Source organism: Seriola dumerili, unplaced genomic scaffold (assembly GCF_002260705.1).
Source record: "Seriola dumerili isolate Sdu_G_001 unplaced genomic scaffold, Sdu_1.0 BDQW01000068.1, whole genome shotgun sequence".
NCBI classification, from domain to species: domain Eukaryota; kingdom Metazoa; phylum Chordata; class Actinopteri; order Carangiformes; family Carangidae; genus Seriola; species Seriola dumerili.
In genome coordinates, this window is record NW_019174323.1 from 9,583,426 (window position 1) to 9,606,211 (window position 22,786).

The window sequence follows — 22,786 nt, forward strand, 5'->3', positions numbered from 1 at the left end:
GCAGTCTCTTGTTAACGTCCTTAGCTCACCCTGAATTGCCTAAAACTTTGGGAAGAAGTTGTGAGAATTTTGTGTTCGAGTGGATTTTTCCAACACTTATTTACTACCCATGAACTGATCGTGTTTCTGCAAGGCATGTCATGATGTGATTCCAAGGCAGAGATCGCGTTATGTAACAGCTCATATGCAAACTATTAGGGCTCAGCTATATTTTAAGGGTGCGGCATATCCTTGGGCACCTCTGGGGTCCTCTAAGGGAAAACCCTCTGCCGTCCAAACAGATCCGTGTATCCTTGGCAACGCAGCCCTCTGCCCTCTGAGCACAGACATCCGAGCTCTCCTCCTCACTGTGGAAATGTTTATGCAAAGGAGCGGTTCCACCCAGTGTCTTGTATACTTGTGTCTGTGTCATACAAGCCATTGATACTCAACACGTGCATGATTGTGAAAAGGAATGGAGAAACAAATATGGGAGTGAGGCGAGTTATGGACAGGAAGAAAAAGTCAGGATGAAGTGGGAAGAAGGATGAAGCACATTCCCTGGAGGAGAGCCTGCTAAACTGCAGAGATGCTGGAAAACAAAGTGAATGAAAATGTGAGGCCGGAAGCGGATTTAGATCAGTTGATCGGCCAAAAAGAGTGTTTCCAGTCTTTTACAAGAACCCACCCGGGGTTTTCCACCACATTCAGCAGCAACACTTTAGAATTTTCCTGTAAATCTGCTTCAAATATTTAAAGACAATGAAAATTAGCTGTATTCACTCCATCCGTCTTTTTTTTTTAAACTCTTTAACTTGAAATATTTCAGCTATGCCACAAAACCGAGGAGATATGAACAAGACAGGACTGGCTGCAGACATTCATTGGAGTTGAAGATGACTGGTTTCAAAGGGATAGTGCATGGGCTTGTCCTGCCCTGACTCAGTTAATTGTCAGACAGAAAAGAAAGTAATAGTTGCTTTGTATTACAAGACCTGTGTCGGCTAACCGGGGATTATTTTATAGGGCTAGTGTATTCATCACACCCCTCCAAGAGTGCCATATGTTTCACCTGGGGCCAGTAGGAAAGTGATAGATGTGTCATAGGGAGTTTTATTCCAGACAAACTGACATGTCATCCTCTCCACAGAAGTCAGCATTTTGTTTGTGCTATTGTAAATAGAAGGAATAGTCCTTCCCGTCTCTTCATGTAAGCAGTTTGAATGTGTATTGATGTTGGCCTTGTGACAAAGTCGGCTTTGTTTCACCTACAGCGATGGTTTGTATTGAAATGCAGAGTGGGCATGTTCGCGTACAGTACAGTACAGTACAGTAAAGTATGTCTGCATGCCTCTGCAACCGTCTCTCTCTACATTTTTACTGTTCACGTGTTTGAGTGGAAGAGACGACTTCGCCAAATATTTCAACAGAGTTTGGCATCTTTAGGCATTTGAGTCAGCTCGCCAGATGTGTTCTTTTCATCCAGCTGGCTGAGGCCACGTAGTGCTGCTGCCTCATCTGGTTGAAATGCACTTTAAAGCCAGACTGCTGTCGTCGCTGTCCTGACTTTTACTTGTTGTTTAGATCAATGACATTAGAGCACAATGTGGTACCATCGTTAATCTTAGGTTTATATATATATATATATATATATATATATTGGAGGATTGCCCTCATAAGATAGATAAAAGATGAAATGAATGGCAAAAACTGGGGGTGTGGCATGCAGGAAAGGCCCGGGGCTGCATTTAAACCTGGAACATTACATGGAATGTGGAGAAGAGTTGAACATATTAGTCCAAATAATAATAAATCCAAATTTATTTGATAAAAATGAACCATTTAAGTCTGTTTTCAAGCAAAAATGCCAAACATTTCCTCATTACAGCTTCTTAGTTGTGAGGATTTGGTTCTCTTCTTGGTCTTTTTGGATCGTAAACTGAATATCTTTGGGTTGTGGAGTGTTTGTCGTTTATAATAAGCTATTGTAAAGTGTAACCTTGGACTTTAAGATGTTTTTAAAACTGACATTTTGTAGACCAAACATAGAGAGAAGAGAATAAATCCATGAAAATTCAGTCCCAGTGTGGATCAGACCACCCATCCAGCAGAAGTCATGTCATATAGTTTTGTGTTTATAGTCCCAGAGGATAAAGTTATGTTCATTCAGATTTCAACCACTTTAGCCAGTTATGACATTTATTTATATATTGGTGCTACATTTTGTGTGTAACACTGAATAAACATAACTCATATCTAAATTGTGGATACCATGATGGCGCATTGGGGTCTGTGAGGCCCTGACTCTATAAACACAGGGCTAGAAAACCACATGACTTGTGTTGACAACTGTCAGCTACTCCGAGCGTTCTCCTTCTCCCCCTCCCCCCGTCCCCCATCACATGTGCTGAAACACTAGACGGTCAAAGGGAGAGCGACAGATGTCCCGCGGGTTTTAATATCCAGAACCGTCCGCTGGCTGCCCACCTGCTTTGGTGATGTTGTTTTCGAGGTGAACGCTTTTCAGTGGACTCAGCATTCTGGGTGGGAGGTCGACACACTCCGCTGCACAGTAAACAATCGGTATCAAAAGACATCAGCTGTCATCCAGCTCACTCCATAGGATTCTACCAGTCTGTGTGTGTGTGTGTGTGTCTGTCTGTCTGTCTGTGTGTGTGTTGACATCCATACACAGGCACGTGCCAGTCGTGCCATTTCAGGATATCTGAATAGGATGAATGGCACATGGTTTGTGCATGGGTGTGAGCCTGGTCCTGGCAGGCGGACAGATAATGAGGCAGCGGCTTCATTGTTGGCATCAGATGACACTGTTCAATAAAAGATAGAGGCAGTCAGCAGATCCCACTTCCTCCGCTCTGCACCAACACCGTGTTTCGGCACTCACCCTAATGCACCTGTATGGGCAGGAAAACTTGAGATGCCTTGCAGCAATGGCAGAGCTGGACCAGTTACTACAGCTCTACAATTATAAGTATGTTCAGTATAAAGGGCTTGAAAGATTTGAGGACAGCATCTCATTGCAGTTTTTCTTAGCAGTTTTACACTTGGAATTTAAATTGCAAGTATTCCATATGAATCAATGATGATAATGAATTGTATTTTTGGTCTGTATAGTCTAAAGATAAAGATATGATTGTACCAAGCATTATTGCCAGTTTATCTTGTCTTGACATAAATAGCATTACATAAAATAATGCCTTGTTTTATTTCCTTATTTTCTTTACAACAAATAATCTTTCTTTTTTTATCCCTTTTGACATTTAGGTGACATGGAAACCTTTCAGAGTAGCTTTGTTTAGCTATAGCTTTGTTTAAATTGCATCTTACGCTGATCATATGTTTGGAAACACACACAAATCCACACGCAGGGATAGTTAAGTAAAGGCCGATGATGGTTCCAGGGCCATGTCTCAGGTCGGACAGCTGTTGCTTTGTCCCGCTGTCAGCTGTGAGATGTGTGTGAGTATATGTACAGTTTGTGCGTGCGTGCGTGTGCGTGTGTGTGTGTGTGTTTCTGTCAGCTGTTGACTTAGCTGTCTGTCGTAATCCTGTTACTTTCTCCAGGACAGCGCCAAGTGGAAGACACAGTCACACTGTCTCATTCACCCTCTCCTAAAAAGAAAAATAATCACTGTTATTGTATCATGTCATTAGTGTTTTCTGAAAGTGTTCAGGAGTTGGTTTGAAATTACTGTAGTAGAAGCTGAAGGTTTGAAGCATCAAAATAAAACACGTTATGATGCTACAGTGATTAATATAACAGTTTTGTGATATAATAATCCATCCTTGTTGCACTTAGTGTATTATCAGGAGCTTGTTTGAGCATACTCAGTCTTGATCAGAGTCCCTGTGCTTATCAGGACCTTATATATCATAAAAGAAGAGACACACCTGAAGATCTTTCAGTTAGTGAAATGCCCCCTGTACTTTTCCTTCCTTCTTCTGCAGTCGGTGGGTAAACATTTAACACTTACTCGTCCAGTGCGTTGATGAACTCAAAATCTGTGGAGGTAGTTTCTTGTTTAGATACCCATACTGAGGTTTGTCTGTGTGATTCATTCCATTGATGGAAGCACAGAAATCTGGTGCATTCTGGCACTGGTACAATACAACCATCTTAGTTGAAATGTTTTCCTCGGGACACGCCTGCTACTCCTGACGTGACCCTGTTTTTCCCTCTCTTTTTTTCTAAACACAGACAAAATGGTCCTCTGCTGGTGCCGTTATGAGTCAGAGTTTGCCACTGACAAATTCAAACGTGAAGCACATGTATGCTTTTGATCATTTCTGATGATGTGAATCTGGTGTTTTGGTATTTGGAACAGACTGGATAGAACCAACAACACCATACTTCTGCTGGCATAATCTGGGAGTATGAACACATTTTTTGTATTATCCCTAATCTCTAATTTGGGATGTTTTATAATAATAAATTTAATGATTAATGGAAATGGGATTGTGGCCTACAAGAAGTAGAATGAACAAGATTTATCCAGATAGAAACTGAAACTAATCACTCTCTTTAGTTAAATAGACTGAGACGTGTTTGAACCAGAGCCTCATAGTGATGTTATAGTCATACTGAGGCATTAAACTGGGCGTCACCAAGGAGATCTGGTATGGAATATTAAAGGGAAGCTTAACTTTTTTTTTATTTTTGGTCCTAAATGCAACAGTGCAGCTAACATTACTGGGGTCCAAACATCTGAGAGCACTTTCCTATTCACTAACAGTGAAAACACTTCTGAGTAATTTTTTAAAATATACAAACTACAAATATTAAACTACCGTATGTGGCCTCAGTGTCATTGGAAAACTGAACAGCGTTGTCACATGCTGTCATCTGCCAGAGCAAGGTGTAAAAGTCACAGAGCGCAGGGGGCCACTGACACACTGACAGAGCCATAAATAACACTAAGGAGCTTGTCTGGCTGGATGCAAATCTGAGGATTAACTGCAAGAAAGCTGCAGTGACTCTTTGCAGGTCCCGGTGCTGCAGTCAGGTGGACAGAAGGTTTAGTTTTCTGGGCGTTGGTTGTGAGCTCAGCTGTGGTGACGGCAGGCCGGACCGCGCAAGGAATAAATGTGATTGCGCTGACATTGCGCCATTACACAGGAACAGGGAGAGGTCTATACCTTGTACTGTCTCTCAAAAAAAATGGAGGTCTGTTGAAATATTTCATACAACATATTGATCCTCTCAAATGCAGCCGTAGAGAATGCAGTTATAAGCTTAGTTCCTGTTGACATCAGATAGCAGTGCACTTTATAGACATTATTTTGAGAAGTGTGATAACACATGTTTAGATCATGGTTTAATTTGCTTACATTTATCCTAAAAAAGAGGCACAAAATCACTGATTTTCACTTGAATTTCCAAAGCAGCATATTGATCTGTGTCAAGTTGGCGTGTGGCTGGTCAGTAGACTCTCTGCTTTCATGTCTGTAAGCTACACAACTCGAATTGGCTGAGCCTTGTAAAGGCCCAGCTGTGCAGTCACACAGTGATGCAAATGCAAGACTTTAAGAGTAAATGGTTTCATTTGTGGTTTGTGATGTGTTCCGTTGTAAATGCCTCTATCTGTGGTGTGGCCTCCTGTCATGCTCTTTTGAATTCATGTCACAACGTTTTCTGGCACAGCGCTTCCTCAGCGTATAAAGTTAGAGAGAAAGACATTATGTGTTTTGACTCCACACAAATCCACACAAATTGGCTGTTTGTGTGAGCACCCAGCGTCCTGAGAGAGACCTACCTAACCTGCCAAACACACAGATGCACGTATTTGTATCCAAGCCGTCAATGTTTAAGAATTGGTTAACAGGAAGTGGTCTCGTTCACACAGGCACAGTGGTTCAGGGTTTGAGTTGCTGGGTAGATCATTATCACTCGCTGTTTGGTGGAAACCACTGATCACAGATGGGTGATGTGTTGTCACCTGTCTGCGTGTCAGGACATGTTTAATTCACCACGGTGTCTGACTGGCAGCTATTGTTTCATTTGAACTGGGGATAAGGAGAAGGATGAGTCACGCCTCATGTTCACACTGCCCTGAGAAACAATATTAGAGGGCCTGAGAACCCTATTCTCTCAGACTGATGTTACATGAACGCACAAAAATTCTTTTCATTTCACATTTTATTTGTATTTGTTTGTTTCATCTGTGCTTTTCTTGCCGGTTTGAAGCAGGTGGAACTCAGTTTGAACATGGTGGTATTAATACAGTAACTGAAGAAAATCTTGAAAGTTGATGAAAGTTGTAGCATAACTGTGTTTTAAGTCCATTTATTTTATTTCTCTTGTTGGTGAGATCAAAAAAGAGAAGTGGATACAGGCTAAAAAGCTCCGGTCCAGACAGCCTGACCACTGAGTTTTATCAGCTATACACTGATGATGTCTTAAACCTACTTCTTCAATGAATGGGGAACTAACTCTACAGGGGTGATTAAAAAAAAAAAAAAAATTAAACAACAAAAATAAATTAGAGAGCACAGATGATTTCAGTTAGTGGGCAGTAGTTTCCTGGAGTTGTTGAGTCACAACAAAGGAGGCGTCCAGTGATTTACTGGGATGATCTCCATGCACCAGGCAGGATTTAGCAACATTTAATGAAAATCTGATGAAAGCTGTTGGTTTGTTTACTTGTGTAATCAGGCCAGTGTCAGTCAAATCTGATTAAACTACACACATGCAGTCCCGATGAGTGAGATAAGTTTAGTTCTCAGTAAATAGTAACTAACTTTGGTTATTGCTCATTTTGTAATTTGTTCAGCGTCCAGCTTTATCTGAATGTGATAATCAACTTTGCACAACACTGCACAAAAAGAAAATAAGCAACACTTATCATGCCGTTTAAATGGACAGACACCCTGTCAGTGCTCATTGGCTATGGTTGCTCACTGGACACCTCCCTTTGGCTTGCATTAGTTAAAGCCTTGGCTTGGGTTTCATTGTGGCCTTAACACTGTGCGGTGTTGAGTTCACAACCTATCACACAGTGAACAGTGAACCTGCAAGTATTCCTTAAGCTTCACTGAGAAGCAAACAACTACACACACACACACGAGCAAACACACACACACTCCTTTTATTAATGCTGGTCATCTGTCCCCCTCTATCTACCTCCACTTCAACATCCAGGATAACCTGAGCTGCGTCTCCACCCCAGAGACTGTGGCACTGATCTGGGATAGAGTCTTGTCCCTCTCCCCCCTCGGCTCCGTGGGCCCATTTAACAGAGGCCCCATTGACTGTGGCGAACTACAACCCTCTTCTCTCGTTTCCTGTCTCTTTCAACGTGTCCATCCCCACCTGTGGTTAGTCTGTCTCCAGATAATGATACACGAGGGCTGCTCAGATACTTATTAAATGCAATTTTTGTGTTGTTTTGTGTGTGTTTGCTCATTTTACTAATAAGTGAAGTAGTCGGCAACGGAGCACAAATTTGCACCAAGTGTTTCATTACTGAAAGTGATGAATGCAGTTGTTTTTTTTCCCAAACCTAAGGATTCTTCTCACACATGATTATATTCTGATTATGTTGTCGGTATCTACAAATGCAAACTCATCCAGTGTCAGATGTTGACTCATTTGAAAAGCGCAGGAGCTGGTAAATGTGATTTTATTAAGTATCCATCTTAGTGTTATTTATTTAGGTTGTGTATTTGTTTTATTGATCCAACTAATAGACGCAGGATTAATGAGGCTTTAGCTGCAACATGAGACGTGACCTGATGACTTCATGTTGCCTCGACCTGCTGAAATGACATGATTCATAAGTTTTCATACAAAACGGAGAGTAACTAACATCAGAGCAGTGGCTGAAAGCGGTGACTCGAAGCATAAATGCAGCATCAAGTGACTTGACTTGACTTGACGTATGATGTGTGTGTGATATATAATATGTACTGTAAGGTGTTGCCTAATCCGGAGTGCGCGGAGCCGCAGTGACACTTAGGAAAACAGGAGAAGGATAGAGAAGTGTTGAGGAATGTCCTCCAGCCTCCTTAAGTATAGCTCTCGCTTTTGCTTTTCTCGTTCTTTTGTCTCTCCTTTCTTTTGCTGGTTTCTCACGCTCTCACTTCCCTTTTCATTTGGTGATGTTTCACGAAAGCTCTGCAATGCATTTGTTGATTTGTATGGTGAGGATTTCGAACAGTGTGTCTTATTAAGAAACTGAAACACATTCCCTCATGGGAAAAAACTTTGTATTGAAATTTTCTTATTAAGGTTTTGCACTTTAAACTTTTGGCTGTTCATCTAAATTGTATATTTACTTGTCCCCATTCAGTGTAAGTTCCTATATTAATTTGAATATTAAAACATTATCTTTTAATCTCCATGTGTCTCTCTCCTTTTGCCTCTGCAGGTTATGAGTGATGGAAGCAGGGAAGGTGGTGCGTGCCGTGTTTGAGTTTCTCCCCAGCGTCTCTGAGGAGCTGCCACTCTTCACCGGTGATGTCATCGAGGTGCTCAGTGTCGTGGATGAGTTCTGGTTGCTTGGTAACAAAGATGGAGTCACAGGTAATGTGTCAGAGGTCATTAATACTCTGGATAAACGTGTATGGTTGAGTAGTTCTGTTCAGTGGCATTTTGGTCACCACAAAGAACTTCAGCCTGATGCAACAACTACAGGGAGAAATCTTATGGTGGGAAACTTCATTTTGGCGCTTTTTCAATTCTGCTCTAAAGCCTAATTAATGTAATTATCTCTAGAGCTGCACTGATAGTACAATATCTACTAAAACTGGATCTGTACAGATTCAGCTCCCACTTGCCAAATGATGCTGTCCACCAGTGCTCTCTAAAGCCTTTCTTCTCTTCCTTTATGATTTTGTAATGCATTACAGCATACATCCATAACTGGCCACTTGTAGATGTAAGGGGGCAGGGTTTGAGAGGTACAGAAGATTAAGAATGAAACGATGTTGCCCTTCTGCAGGTCTCATAATTGAGAATTGATTGAGAATTAAAACTAATCTGAAAAGTAAGAAATAATGTACTGCTGATGGATTACTTTCAGTAAATGTCCAAAAAGTGTTATGTTCAGTCAGACGGTGCGCAGAGAAATCGCTGAAAAATCACAATGCATCCTAGGCAGAGACGTGAGCCTGAAGTGTGCATCATTGTTCCCGTGCTTCCCCTGCCCTTGAAGGGTCAAACTCTGAGAAATCCACTTATGTTTTCCAAGAGTCGAACGTCACTTAAGATGATAGAGGAAGTGCAGAGGGGAAGTGAGCGAGGGCTTGTGCAGCCGCTCCTGGAAAACACTGATCATATCAATACATCTATGACACATCGTGTTTATAGAACCTGATGTAGCTGTCATCAAACTGCACTTTGATTCTCTCCAGATACTGATTCCAGTGCATACACACGCACAGGCTAGTTGCTGATACCGACACACACCTACATGTGAGATATTCCCAAGTTATCATACTTGGACTGGGATACTACATCAAGATAGTAACGTGCATGTCAGTGAGTGAACATACAGTAACTGATTATAGGACATTCTGAAGAAGAAAAATTGAGGAAGCTATAATTGTCGATCATGCCATTTTCTTGAGGAAAGAGAAGTCGAGGGTGTACCTGGTTGCATGATGTCATTCAACTCTTATGTCCCGTCCTCAGGTCAGTTCCCCAGCACCTTTGTGGAAGAGGTTACCATCCCAAGCACCAAGCCTGGAGACCAACTCTACGTATGCATCAATGATTTCAGCTCAGCAGAGCCAGGCAACCTGTCTCTGAAGAGAGGTATGGACCTGCTGCATGCACTCATACATTCAAATTTAAATCAAGACCAGATCAGTCACTGTTTGTGGTCTAAAACACAAAGAATTTTGTTATCAGACCATGAACGGGCTCTGTTATATTTTTTTAAATTGATGCTTTGCATATGACACCTGGATGCAACACAAGCCAGGCCTCTGTGTTTTGAATAGCACTGTTTGTAACTCTAACGGGCCGTGTTCTCTCACTCAGCTTAACGCTTCTTGTTGATGTGGCTGTGCTCAGGTAAATTGTTCGTCTCGTGTTGTAGTGCAGCTGTGTTGTGTTGGACCTCGTGACCTGACTGTCACATTGACTGTTACCTTATCTCCACTGCCACAAACTGCAACCAACCCACTCTTGAGTTGAATGTTGCGAGTTTGGAAAAAAAAAACACAATTTGTTTGTTTTTTTCTTGCGCAACATTCAGTTCTAGTAGTGTTGTATTAGCTTTATGAACATAATCAATTGACATACAAGTCACACTGTAACAAAGGAAGCCCTGATTGGATTGATCACAGTGAATGGAGACAAGGTATACAGCATGTTTTTCTTTCCTTCTTTTGAAGGGAAATAACTATTTAAGAGTATGTGCATGTTATACACATGATCAGAGAAACAGTTCTAACCCAAATGAAGGAAAACATTAGCGAAGGATCAAACCTGTTCAGTAATATCTGGTGGAGCTTCTCTTGAAAATTGATTAGGAAAAAAGAAAGGTTCCTTAATGCAGCCAGAGGAGACCGACGCCATGAAAATGAGTAAAATTTAAAGAAACCTTACTTACTGTAAGTTTTCAATAAAACATTACATTCAGAATCAGGAACAGACGCAGGTTTGCATCAGATTTTGTATCATTTGGTTTCTAGTTTTGGAGTTAATGTTTATACAAACTGTTTGTTAACTAGCCATTAACTTAACATTGATTCGTGAAAGGAATGGTATTTTCTTATCAGCCTCAGTGGCGAGTCTATCATATGTTTATAAATGGAATAATCAAAACTTTCCTCTCATTGGTATAGAATCCATTTAATTAAAAAAACACTGAATGAACAAATGTGAAAATTCTCACTCATCATAAATCTTAAATTGTCCAATAAGCTAATTAGTAATAATTTAGATTTTTATAGCCATCTACATGTATTTGGGTTTCTGTATAAATTTACTGCGTGATGACACGCAGCTCTCAATGATTTTATTCCTACTTTAAATTTGTAGAATTTTTGTTCTCTGGAGAAAAGAATAAAAACATCGTGACACACACAATGGTGACACACAACACACATGGTTAATTTCCAGAACTCCCCACTAGATGTCCCCAGATGCCAGACTGAAGCCTACAGAGACTATCTGCAGCTGACTTACTGTTTTCTTTTCACATTCCTGAATCTTCTGACATGATTGCATCAGTTGTTGTTGTTGGGTTTTTTTTTATGATTTTTCATTCAACAAAACTCTCAGGCATACGACACTGATGTTTGCAGCAATCCTTCACATTGGTAAAACTTTTTATTGCTGTCTTTTAATGCCATTAGAAGTGCTAGCAGTAGTCGTAGTTGTAGTTAAAGTATTGTGAAAAGATATATTTGAATTGTAGATTAAAAGTTGCTTTGAACAGAATAAACATCTTATATTAATTTAGTAGAACACTGCTGGTTGTGTTAAAACACATTGAGTCCACAATGGGAACTCACACTTCTGCTCTTCAACAGCCCCTGTTATGTTAAGTAATTAATCAGTAATTCATTCATTGTACTTTTCACATTATATCTCTTACTTTATATCTTATTCTTGATTTAAACCATGATCAGATTTACTCAATAACAATATTTCAGTATTTGCTTTTTTCATAAATAAGATACATTTCCTGGATCATAGGAAAAATAGGAAACAGTCCTTACTGGCTGTCTGAGAGTGGAAATGTTCATTTCCAGTATGATTGTCCATGGGGGTATTGGCAGTGTTCCAGTCGTGGTCGCAGACACAATGGGAGGTGGAGCCGCAGGTCTTTGGAATGTGACCTCCATGACTTCTGCCTGACCAGTCGACATTCTTTTAATCCCTGATTCTCCTGATACATTAGCAGCAGTGCCGACTCCAGTTAAGTTATTAGAAATGCAATAATGAAGGTGATCTGAAATAGCTTAGATGTCACCTTAGTGTGACCAAAGCTACTTGAGCCATTATGTCCAGTTCAGCCCAGCAGTGCAGAGTACGCCTATGGAGCTCTCTGCCAGGATCACCTGTCGCCTCCACACAAACACAGACTCTGGACTTGCTCTTTAGTTTGCTAATTACGGAACTGGCTGAATTAGAGAATATAAACAATATACTGTAGATTGATTAGAGCAACCAATAGGGCAGCCTGTGTCTGCTTTCATTACCTTTTATATGCAGAAGCATTCCTGCTTTGTCTCTCTCAGTGCCCACAGCTCCCCTCTGTTCTGTTTTGCTAAAATCACAAAGAATATGTTTCAAATGAGAATGAAACACATGAGAACAAAAACTCACTGATTTTAGAACGTGCAACTTTTTATTTAGCATTTAACTATGACTGAAAACATTTTCCTTCATGTGACTCCTATCAGCATTATGAAGATTAAACGCAGTCTTTACTCTGTGTCTTTCTAGGTGATGTAGTAGTCAGAGAGGCAGGAGGGTCCATGGACCTCGGAGAAACATGGCAACGTGGCTGTAATGCCTGGGGCGTCCGTGGTCTCTTCCCCACATCGTGTGTGAAGGAGCTGAACCTTTCAGGTCGCTCCAGGCAGCTGTCTGAGCGCTCAGCTCAGGCCCAGGCTTCAGAGCTCCCACCCTACGCTCTAGGCCAGGCCCGGGCACTTATGAACCTCCATGCACAGCTTAATGAGGAGCTGGACTTCCGCGAGGGGGACTTGATCATCATCACAGGCCTGCCCGAGCCGGGCTGGTTCCAGGGGGAGCTGGAGGGCCGCAGGGGAATCTTCCCAGAGGGGTTTGTGGAGCTCCTTGCTCCCCTTCGATCTCCACAGGAGCCCGTGGACTGCCAGTATTTGAACGATGACCCTCAACAATTTAGCTACGAGGACCCTTATGATGCAGGGGAGGGCACTGAGGAAGAGGGTGTGGAAGAAGGGGAGGTTTTTCTGAGAGAGGAAGAGGAGCAAAAGGAGGATGTAGTAGAAGAAGAGGAAGAGGAGGAGGGCGGTGTCTATGGAGTGGCACTGTATGAGTTTCGGGCCATGGAGCCCGGTGAGTTGGACTTTGATGTGGGGGACCGCATACGTGTTATAAGCACGTTGGAAGACGGTTGGCTGGAGGGGGAGGTGAGAGGGCAGCGGGGTATTTTTCCTCATCGTTTTGTCAAAATAGACGACGGCGGGCAGAAAACAGCGGAAGAAACAAATGTTGTCGAACCAGAAGAAGACAAGGAGAACAGCTGCTCTTCTGAATACAGCCCAGATCATTCATGTCCCAATGGGGCAGAGGATGACCCTGACTGGAGGACGTATGAGGATCACACAGTGTGGGACCTGGATTATTTTGAGAGGACTGAGGAGCAGAGGTGGCAAAGTGAAAACAAAAGCGCCGGGGCTCAAACTAACAACCGAGCGCAGAGAGAAGGGGGTAGCAGGCCAGACTCTCAGCCTCGTAGACCTGTCGCCCCAGCACAAAGAGGGCCTGAGAGACCCAAATCCACTCCTCCAGCAAGGCCCAGACTCCCACCTCGGCCTAGCCTTCCTGCACATAGCCACAGGCAGCATGGCTCGTCTTCTGGCACAAATCGGTCCAACCACACAAATGGTAACACCCGGCCGTTACAGTCCAAACTAACTCATAGCCTAACCCTCCCTAGCACTCGTTCTGGTTTGTCTAAAGACAGCAGGCACTACAAGAGGCCACCAGCGGACGGTGCCGCCACCAACATCAGAGGCGCCAGTCTCGGCCAGGCGTTAATTAACCTTGTCGAAGCCCATAAACAGAAGAAGCTGACTCGCCACGCTAGTGTCAGTGATGCTGATATGATGATGGGCGGCGCTGAGACACGGACACATTCCCAGCAGTCGGTGCGCGGCTACAACGGGATGATGCCAACATCCATCACCTTAGATGCCCTAGCAACCTCAGCCGGTGACTTGGAGGCCAAGCTTACACAGCAGCTTTTTGAATTCGAGAAAAGCTTGACGACTTCGTACATCGATTCCAACATGAGCTCTGGTGCTTCAAGGGACATGTCGTCTGTCGTTGACCTGAGCCAGCAGTCCCCTATCTCACGACACTTTTCCATTCTGGAGTATAGCGATGAAAGTGATATTATCCGAGGCTCCTCACACTCTCCGGTGTCCCACCTCTTGCAATCTAAGTCTGCCTCTTCCTCACTAGAGAGGCGCAGGACCCTCCGCCCTCCTCCCCCTCGCCCTAGAGTCCTGCGTCCCCAAGCCCCGGCTGCATACAAACCAGCCCGTCCTGCTCCACGTCCCCCTCCTCGTTGCCCGAGACAAAACGCTGCTCCTCCAACCGGCAGCCCCATCTTCTACACCCCTGACGAACCAGCTGTAAACCTTCTCGACGATATAACGGAAGGGCAGGCGGAGTTCGGCGACCTCGCAGCTGCCCAGGAACATGAAATCCAGTGCCAGCTGGAAGAAGAGAAAGAGCTGGAGAGAGAGATGGAGTTGGAGAGTCAGAGACAGAGGGAAGAGGAGGAGAGGTACCAGCTGTTGCTACGGCTGCAAGAGGTTGAGCACGACATGGAGGCATACGCGCACACGGCGGAGGAGCTCAGGGCCATGTTGGAGGAGGAGGATGATGAGACAGCCCGCATGCAAGCCATGGAGAATCTGGAGTTCTGCAACTACACGCTGGAGACGCTGGCCCTGGAGCAGCAGCAGCTACAAGGTAAGACTGCAGGAGAGTGCATCAGGGTGGGAAAGGTGTTCTTTTGGGCCTTTCATGCCTTTATTGGATAATGAACAGTATTAAGATGACAGGAAATGAAAGGAGAGAGAGATAAGGAATGACATAGTAGAAAAGGTCTGGGCATTAAACCCTTAGGGCCACAATGGCATTTGATAGTTTTATGAGTATTTACATGGACCCACAAGTGGGCTTTCTAGAGATATAGATAAAGTGATAAAACTTACGGATATTGGAGACAAGGTAGATTGGATGTAACACTTAATGCTGGTTGATTTTTCCCATAGTAAGTGGTTGAATCTAAAAACTTAAAAAGACTTTAAAAAGTAGGCCACAATCTGTTTACTAGCAAAATGGGTTAACTCTACATTGAAACAATGCCGAAGAGAAAACAAACAAAGCAGAATTTGTTATCGTTGATGTCATCGTTCACTTCTGAGGCCCCGTTGCCTGCAGGTTAGTTCATATGCAAGTCGCTGAAGACAAAATGTAATATAACAGGAATCTAAAAATGAGACATCAGTACTTACCAGATTTCCTCTCTGACTTGTTATTCTGATTCCTCTGTCACACAAACACTGTTTCCTTGTTTACTGCCCACAATGATCAGGAGGATTGTGTATTTAATATATATTTATTTGTGTGTGTGTGTGTGTGTGTGTGTGTGTGTGTGTGTGTGTGTGTGTGTGTGTGTGTGTTAATGTTGAAAAGTAAGCAGTTAGGTCTGAGTTGAATTATGTTTAGAGGTATTAATAGTTAACAGCTTTTACATCTCATCTAGTTTGACTGATTTTTAGTTTACTGCATTATTTTCTTTGACTACAGTTGAATCCCAGAATTAAAGGCAAACATTATGTGATTTTCAAAAAATGTAAAATACAGTGAATTATTAGAATTCACACAATACAACAAAAACACCCATTATAAACCTGCTATTGAATGTGAGGATTCAGTTGCAGGTTTGCTTTAACAAAGGTATTGCAGATTTTTTTTTTAACCCATTGTACTTTCATCAATCTTTCTACATGTAATTGATTAATTGGGCTGATACAGTAAATTCCTAAATTTTTCCCTGACATAGAAATATATATCTGACACTTCTTGTGCCACAATCAGCCGCTCGAATTTGTTGTTGCCAGCTCACACTATCTTGGTGCTCAGTGCCGTCCTTGGAAGCCCAACACTTTTTCACATAGGTACGAGGTACATTCCTGCACACAGTGAGAGGGCCTCCGTCTCTTTTTCCACTCTCTGTCTCTCTTACTCCCTCGTTCACCTCCCTCAGACTTTCTTCACTCCATGCCTTTCATCATCTCCCTCCATTATCTGGAGTAAGGAGACTGAAGACAGCGTGGGTGTGGGTTTTGGGATTTTTTGCCGTAGTGGAGACGGACAGATTATGTCCCGCTTTAGAGCAGGACCCAAAGTGTGGTTGTGGCGTGCTGTGACATGGCCCGTGGCACGCCTCTCCACACTGTTTGGACTGGCTTGGGAGGCCAGGTCCAGCAGAGCGACAGGTAGGCTTGAACTAAACATGGTGTTTGACAGGCTATTTGTCAGACTCTTGTGCTGTTTGACAGTCACTGTTGTGTTGACGGAGTATTATTGCAGTTTTTAAGCGTCTCTTTTGCTCATAGCTACAGCTGCACTTCAATTGAGTCACTGCAGCGGTTGGTAGTTTAGTGCCTTGCTTAAGGGCGTTGACAGTGATTGTTGAGAATGTTTCAAATGGACTTTTCCCCTAAGGATTCTACTTCTTGGTGAGAGAAGCAGGGTGGAAATATGAAAACTGTAATCCATTTTACAATTTTTGACTTTTTTCATTTTTGAAAAGAGAAATTCCCTGAACACGTGTCACAAAAACAGACACTCATTTCTGGTTATTTTAATCTATAAACAGTTTCTGAAATTGTTTCTCTATTCTAGGATGTTATCCATATCACCCACTCCTGCTTTACTTATTGATTCTGGATCAATAAACTGCTCATTTCCAATCTGCACATGCTACTTGGTGTTGGATGTGCTTGCATCTGACAGCAGAGCTCACTATTTCTCTCTGTCAAAGACACACACACACACACACACACACACACACACACACACACACACACACACACACACACACACACACGTACAAACGTCTTCATTCATCTAGAAGCTTTCAGTCTAATCACTGCCATTCACAGAAACAACCAGGCTGCTTTGTAATGTTAATGTTTCTCATTTTACACTTTGCTCCAGGTTTGAGTTTCATGCCTATTAAAGAAATGCTAATTGGATTTTTTTTTTAATTTACAAAGTTTCTCACAGTGTTTGTTTAGACTCATCTCACTAAAGAAATCTGATACTATGAGATTGGTTGCTTATTATACTATACACTAATAATGAGTAAATATCTGTGTTTATTGTTTGTGCTTTTGTTGCATTCAAATGACTCATGTCCTGTTAGATTTTATCCGTCACTCTCCAATGCTCATCAGCAGGTAGATCCATGATCTTTATGTCTGTCAATGAGAGGAATCAGCCTGAGGGCAAGAACAGGTTGCATTGACTGCATGTGCCTCTCAGGGTTATGCAAAAAACAAACAAACATAGTTTCCATTCACTCATCACACTATAGGAATTTTCCCACCCTGCTTTCACAGGAATAAATTTAAATATTCAGTCTCAGGTTCTCCTTTGATATTTGCCACACTGTTAGAGGTGGGAATGGACGAAGATGGTGACATGATTGGTAGCTGAGATTCAGCAGCTGGAAAGGATAAAAAGCCAAGAACACGCCCATTGCAATATGTTTGATATGGTAATTATCAGCACATTAGTCGGACACAAAAGCTTTCAGCAGGACGATATTAAGTGTCCCTTTCTTTTTTGCCTTTAACGCTTAGCTCACAGAAAGGTGTGCATACTGTATATCAAGCATAGTCTCAGGATCTTTGTTTAAAAAAATGTGTTTGTCATCCTATCGCTATGTGTGTGTACACACACATACAGACACACACACTCACCCAGGAGTGAGTGTTTTTTCGTGCTTTTGCAGGGTGTGTTCCTGAGCTTGACGTTTCAGAGACAATGGCAGCTTATTGTTACAAGGCAGGGAGTAACTTCAACACTGAGCTCACTTTGCCTGCACTTAGCTGTATAGAGGCCCATTCAAAATCCTCATAGAAACTTAAGGACACTAAATACTAAAGCTCAAACCAGAGAGAATCAATCTCATACTGCACTTACTCAGTTTGATTCTTCATTTTGGTGTTCTGTATCTTAAAAACTGAAATCTTAAATATCTTAAATGGTTTGGTTTATTTTGAATTACTTGCATGCAGTATATATCACAGCAAACTGATGTTACAAATTACTGTGACTTCAATAACTGATTTAGTTAGAGTTGTTTCACAATTGCTCAGGAGCTTTTATTTTGGACAACCACATTTTTCAAAATCTATCACAAAGCAATTTCACTGAATGTCAGTGAACTAGGATGTGGACTTACTGCACAGTCCTACATGGCTTCGTTAAAGTGTGTGTGGTGACACTTTCAATATAGAGTTTAATTGGATCTCATTTTGATGGAAATGGAATTATGAAACATATTGTGCTGTATTTGTGTAGCAGCGGCTGGCCAGATATGCATGTAAGTGCATCATATCATGGCTGATATCAGTTGGGTCATATAATTCGATGAAGCCTTTGTTGGCGTTTAAAACGTGCATGGTGGCGGAGCCCTCTTTTAGTCACACACCATCTCCGACATCTCCACCTCTTTTCTTCTTTAAGCTCTTTGACCTTCAGCCTGCTTTAATTCTTTAAACCCACTATTAAAATGCATCCCTCAGCTTTTATGACACCACGGCCGGATCTGTTTAACACTGTTTTCAGGATCCGTTTCAGCTTCAGGTTTTCCTCAGTCAGCCTTACAAACTGAGAGACTTCTAGGCTGCAGACGGCTTGATATATGACCTTATCCCTGGACATCACACCACTTGTTCTTGATGTGCAGGATATCGATTAATAGCTAGACAGCTTCATTTACATAAACTAACACAGCCAAGGAGAGGAATGCTGCGTTTGACATTCCTACCGTTGACACATGTACACAAGCACACAGTTTCGGTCGTGTGCTGCTACTGAAAGATGAGATGTTGGGCACTGATAATTAAACAGCCTTACGTAAGAATAGAACAATGTCTAAAACAGATTTCTGTGCTCAGCCTTACCTTGCGAAACTCTTAAAAAAAATGTGCATCTTAATTCTTTGCAGTAACATAAAGTAGCATACTTTTTCTTTACAAAAACTATTTAAAAAACAGATTCAACCAAATCAAAGCAATTTAGCTATTTAAATGTTAAATTTCACTGGAGTCAAGAGAAATTACTTGTTATTTTTCCACTTTTTTGTAGTAAACAAGATGAGGAAGAGTGCAAGATAAAATCATCTAGTAACAGGGTATTTTGTGGGATTTACATAGACTGATTGAAGCTTTTTTATTTAAGTAAGGAGCTTCTTACTTTTCTCACCAGCAAGTTTCTAATTCCCTGCTTTCTGTTTTTTTTAACACCTTCATATTTGATTTCCTGGTTTGTGATAAGGTTTGTCTTGGCTGGACTAACTTGACACCAGTTTAACCAAACATTGCACTGGATTTTATTCTATTCTAAACAAAAAAAACCTATTCAGAGGACAACGAAGTGCCAACTTCTAATAATAATTTAGATTGTTTGGGTTGATGGTAAATTGATACTATCTCACATGCGTGTGTGTGTGTGCCTGTGTGTATCACGTGCATTTTGAGTGTATGCAAAGTCCTTTAAACCTGTCCCCTTTAGTGCTTGCCTCTTTCATGGAGAGTTAAGGGGGGGAGGGATATATTATACTCCAGCTTTATGAATAGGCCTGAGTTTTTTCTCACACTAAAAGATCGTGTCTCTTCAGAGAGTGGGGACAGTCTCCAACAATAGCTCATTGTACACACCAGCAGCTACTTTTTCAGTAGCTGCTCTGGCATAATCAGGTTGTGTTCTCTTGAAAACATTTCCCTCTGCACACTCATTTACTCGCTTGAAATATCTAAATATAATAACTATCTTTAGTTCTTTTACTTTCACTTCTTTTCTACTTCACACTCTTCCAATCAGTCATTACCTCAATAGAAAAGTGCTCCTCCCTGAATGTAGGGCAAAGTCAAAGTTCTGGACTGAGGTCAGTTTCAGTTTACCCACAAATGCTATGGCCTTTGGACCAGTGTTGAAAGTTAGAATAGGAAAGTTAGATCTGGTTGTACACAGACTGGAATGAGGTTTATCATTGCTGTTGTGTCTGCGGCCAGCATGAATCGCCTGGTGAACATAGCAGTGTCGGGAAAGAGCAAAAACAAAGCAAACAGGATACATGGAAGGATGAAGGATTGTTTGTGGCAGTGGAAAACACATTTGGTGCCAAAGTGAAGTGAAGTTAGTCCCCATGCGCCATCAAAGAAAATCTCCTGGCAGACTGTTTTCCTGCAAACAGAGGTACTAGCCAATTGAAACAATGGGAGGGGCTATTGGGCTAATCCTCCACTCATGTGACTCCACTGAATCATTAACCCAAGGAGGCCCCTCCTTCAATAACCCTACCCCCCCTTTCCTTCCACGATTCGCTGAGACGGCTGTGGGGAGGGTGTGATTCAGTTACACTGTGGGCTGGGAGGTGCTTGGGCCAGGCAGTCCTGCTGAGGCAGTGGAGAGGAGACATAGAAAACAAGTGGGAGAGTTACAGACAATATGCCTGACAGGTGGAGTCTCCCACAACGCTTTGTTATGGAATGCAGGACTTTGGAAAGAGAGAGTAAGCCCCGTTGAACAAGAAACTGTATCAGCACCGGGTAGGCTGATTTAAGCAGCAAGAGCCATGAAGAGCCCGGTGGTTTATGGCAATCCAGTCATGTTTGGTCCAGTGGATTGGAACTATGCAGCTGCTGCCACGGTAAGGAGAGGGAAGAGCGTGGAGGAGCTGGGGGATGCTGGCTGGGCCAGAGAGAGGGAGAGGATGGCCCATTTGCAACAGATACAACAACTACAGCATCTGCAGCTTCAGCAGCAACAGGTTGGATATCCTGGGTACGGAGTAGTTCCTCCTGGCCACCCACAGGGACCAGTCATGGTGCCAAGTCCTGGTGACCCACTTCCAGCTCCAGGCTGCCCAATGCCAGTACATGGCGGCATGATGATGCCTGTAGGTGGGCCAGTGCCACCTCCAGTGCATGTGCCAGCTCCATGGCCAGTACAATGGGGGGACCAAGCCCAAATTAGACAGGCCAATGTCTGCCAACAACCCAACTGGGAGTATGATGACCGGCACAAGGCAGCTTTTAAAGACAAGAAACCTCAAGGCCAGGACATTTACTTCCATCCTGGCTCAGAGGATGGTCACCTAGACATTAGGGTATCTGAATGGAAAGGTAAACACTGTTTCTACCAGGGCCCAGAGAATTACAGTCACCACGACTACAGCAGAGTGCCACAAGAAAAAGAGAATAATGACTTCAGAACTCATGAGGGGTATGGTAAACTGGACGAGGACCGAAGAAGAAGGGAAGATTGGGTTAGAGAGAATGATCATAGCTCTGAGCGTTACGATTATAGGAGTCACAGAGACTTGGAGGAGTATGATCATAAGGACAAATACAAGTACAGAGATCATTATGACAGGAAATACAATGAACGCTACAACGACAGAGAGCAGCAATATTATGACAGCAGGAAACACCCAAAGCATGATCCCAGAGAGCATGACAGTTACAACAGTGAGTATGAAGACTACCATGATCATAAAGACACTAATGCTCGCAGAGACAATTACAGGGACGGTGATCACTACTATGACCATGACAGGGACTACTATGACTCTAAAGAGAGTCATCGCTCCAGAGAAAAAGAATACTACCAACGTAGAGATGACGACCGCTTCTATGATGAACGAAGACGCAGGGACGATTACCATGACCGGCGTGCAGAGGATCGATATGACCGCAGAGAAGATATCAGCAAATACAGGGATGCCTACAATCGAAGGGGTGAGGACACTTACACTAGTAAAGGAAGGGGCCAGTATGACTATGAACTCGATGAACATGGTGGTTACAGGGAGAGAGACCACTATAACAGGTACAAAGATACAGATGATGACAGGAGAGATGAGCACTACGACCAGAGAAGGAGGGACAACTACAAAGCCAGGGAGCATTATGAGCGAAGGGATGTGGACCACTACGACCATGAGAATGACGACCACTACGGATCCAGAAAAGACGGGGAACGTTCCCACCACAAGCCCAGAGACAGATATCGAGATTTACGTTCAATATCCATAGATTCGCGATACGAGGAATACATTAAAAAAGATCGCAAGACCCACTGCGAGGAATGGGTTGAGGAGCAGAACCAGAAGCTGGCGCTCAGGGAGATGCACTCTTTTGAGGATCCTGTTATATACCGGCACAGTGACGAGCTGGAAAAGGGATATGAGTCCAGCGCTGGGAGCATAGGTTCAAGACGGGGTCGCAAACCTGTTTATTATGTAGGCTCGCTAGATCGGAACAGCTTCTACAGGAAGACAGCTCCGAGCTCCCTGCAAAAGTCCCAGTTTGCCACCACCAGGAGACAAAAACAAGGTAAACACCAGGATATTGTCATGTGAGAGAAGGTACTCCACTTCCTGTGTTTACACAGAATGAGGTACTTAGAGTACGTCTGTGTGATCATTTCTAAATCTGATTGTGGGAGGGTCGATACCTCTCTGCAATTCATCAACAGTAAGATGAAAGGCTCAGGTACAAATCATCCTCGCTAAACACATCTTGAAAAACAAAAGAGGACACACGCTTTGAAAGTGTTCTTGCCGTTCCCAACCCGTGTAGATGAAACGGGGTGGAGAGGTCGACCGTCTCCAGTGTCTCAATTCTTGTCATTGATGACCTCCAGAGGTGCTCTTCTAATCAATGGTGGGGGTTTCAAAGTGCTGACTAGCCAGAGTCACCTACTCAGAAAGTGTGTGCTGGAGCCTGTGTGTGTGTGTGTGTGTGTGTGTGTGTGAGTGTGTGTGTGTGTGTGTGTGTGAGTGTGTGTGTGTGTGTGTGTGTG

At 42.8% G+C, this 22,786-nt stretch overlaps 1 protein-coding gene across 2 annotated transcripts in view; it reads left to right on the forward strand.

Moving 5' to 3' along the window:
- dnmbp (dynamin binding protein) overlaps positions 1 to 22,786 on the forward strand; it is a 46,975-nt gene that overhangs the window by 4,004 nt on the left and 20,185 nt on the right. The window contains exons 2-4 of one of the 2 annotated variants that reach the window (XM_022743385.1): positions 8,367 to 8,521; positions 9,632 to 9,754; positions 12,401 to 14,647. In XM_022743385.1, the coding sequence (XP_022599106.1) occupies positions 8,377 to 8,521; positions 9,632 to 9,754; positions 12,401 to 14,647 (2,515 nt within the window). In that variant the 5' untranslated portion in view covers positions 8,367 to 8,376. Of the gene's footprint in view, positions 1 to 8,366; positions 8,522 to 9,631; positions 9,755 to 12,400; positions 14,648 to 22,786 lie in introns of those variants that run through there. The other variant, XM_022743386.1, reaches the window with a different exon arrangement.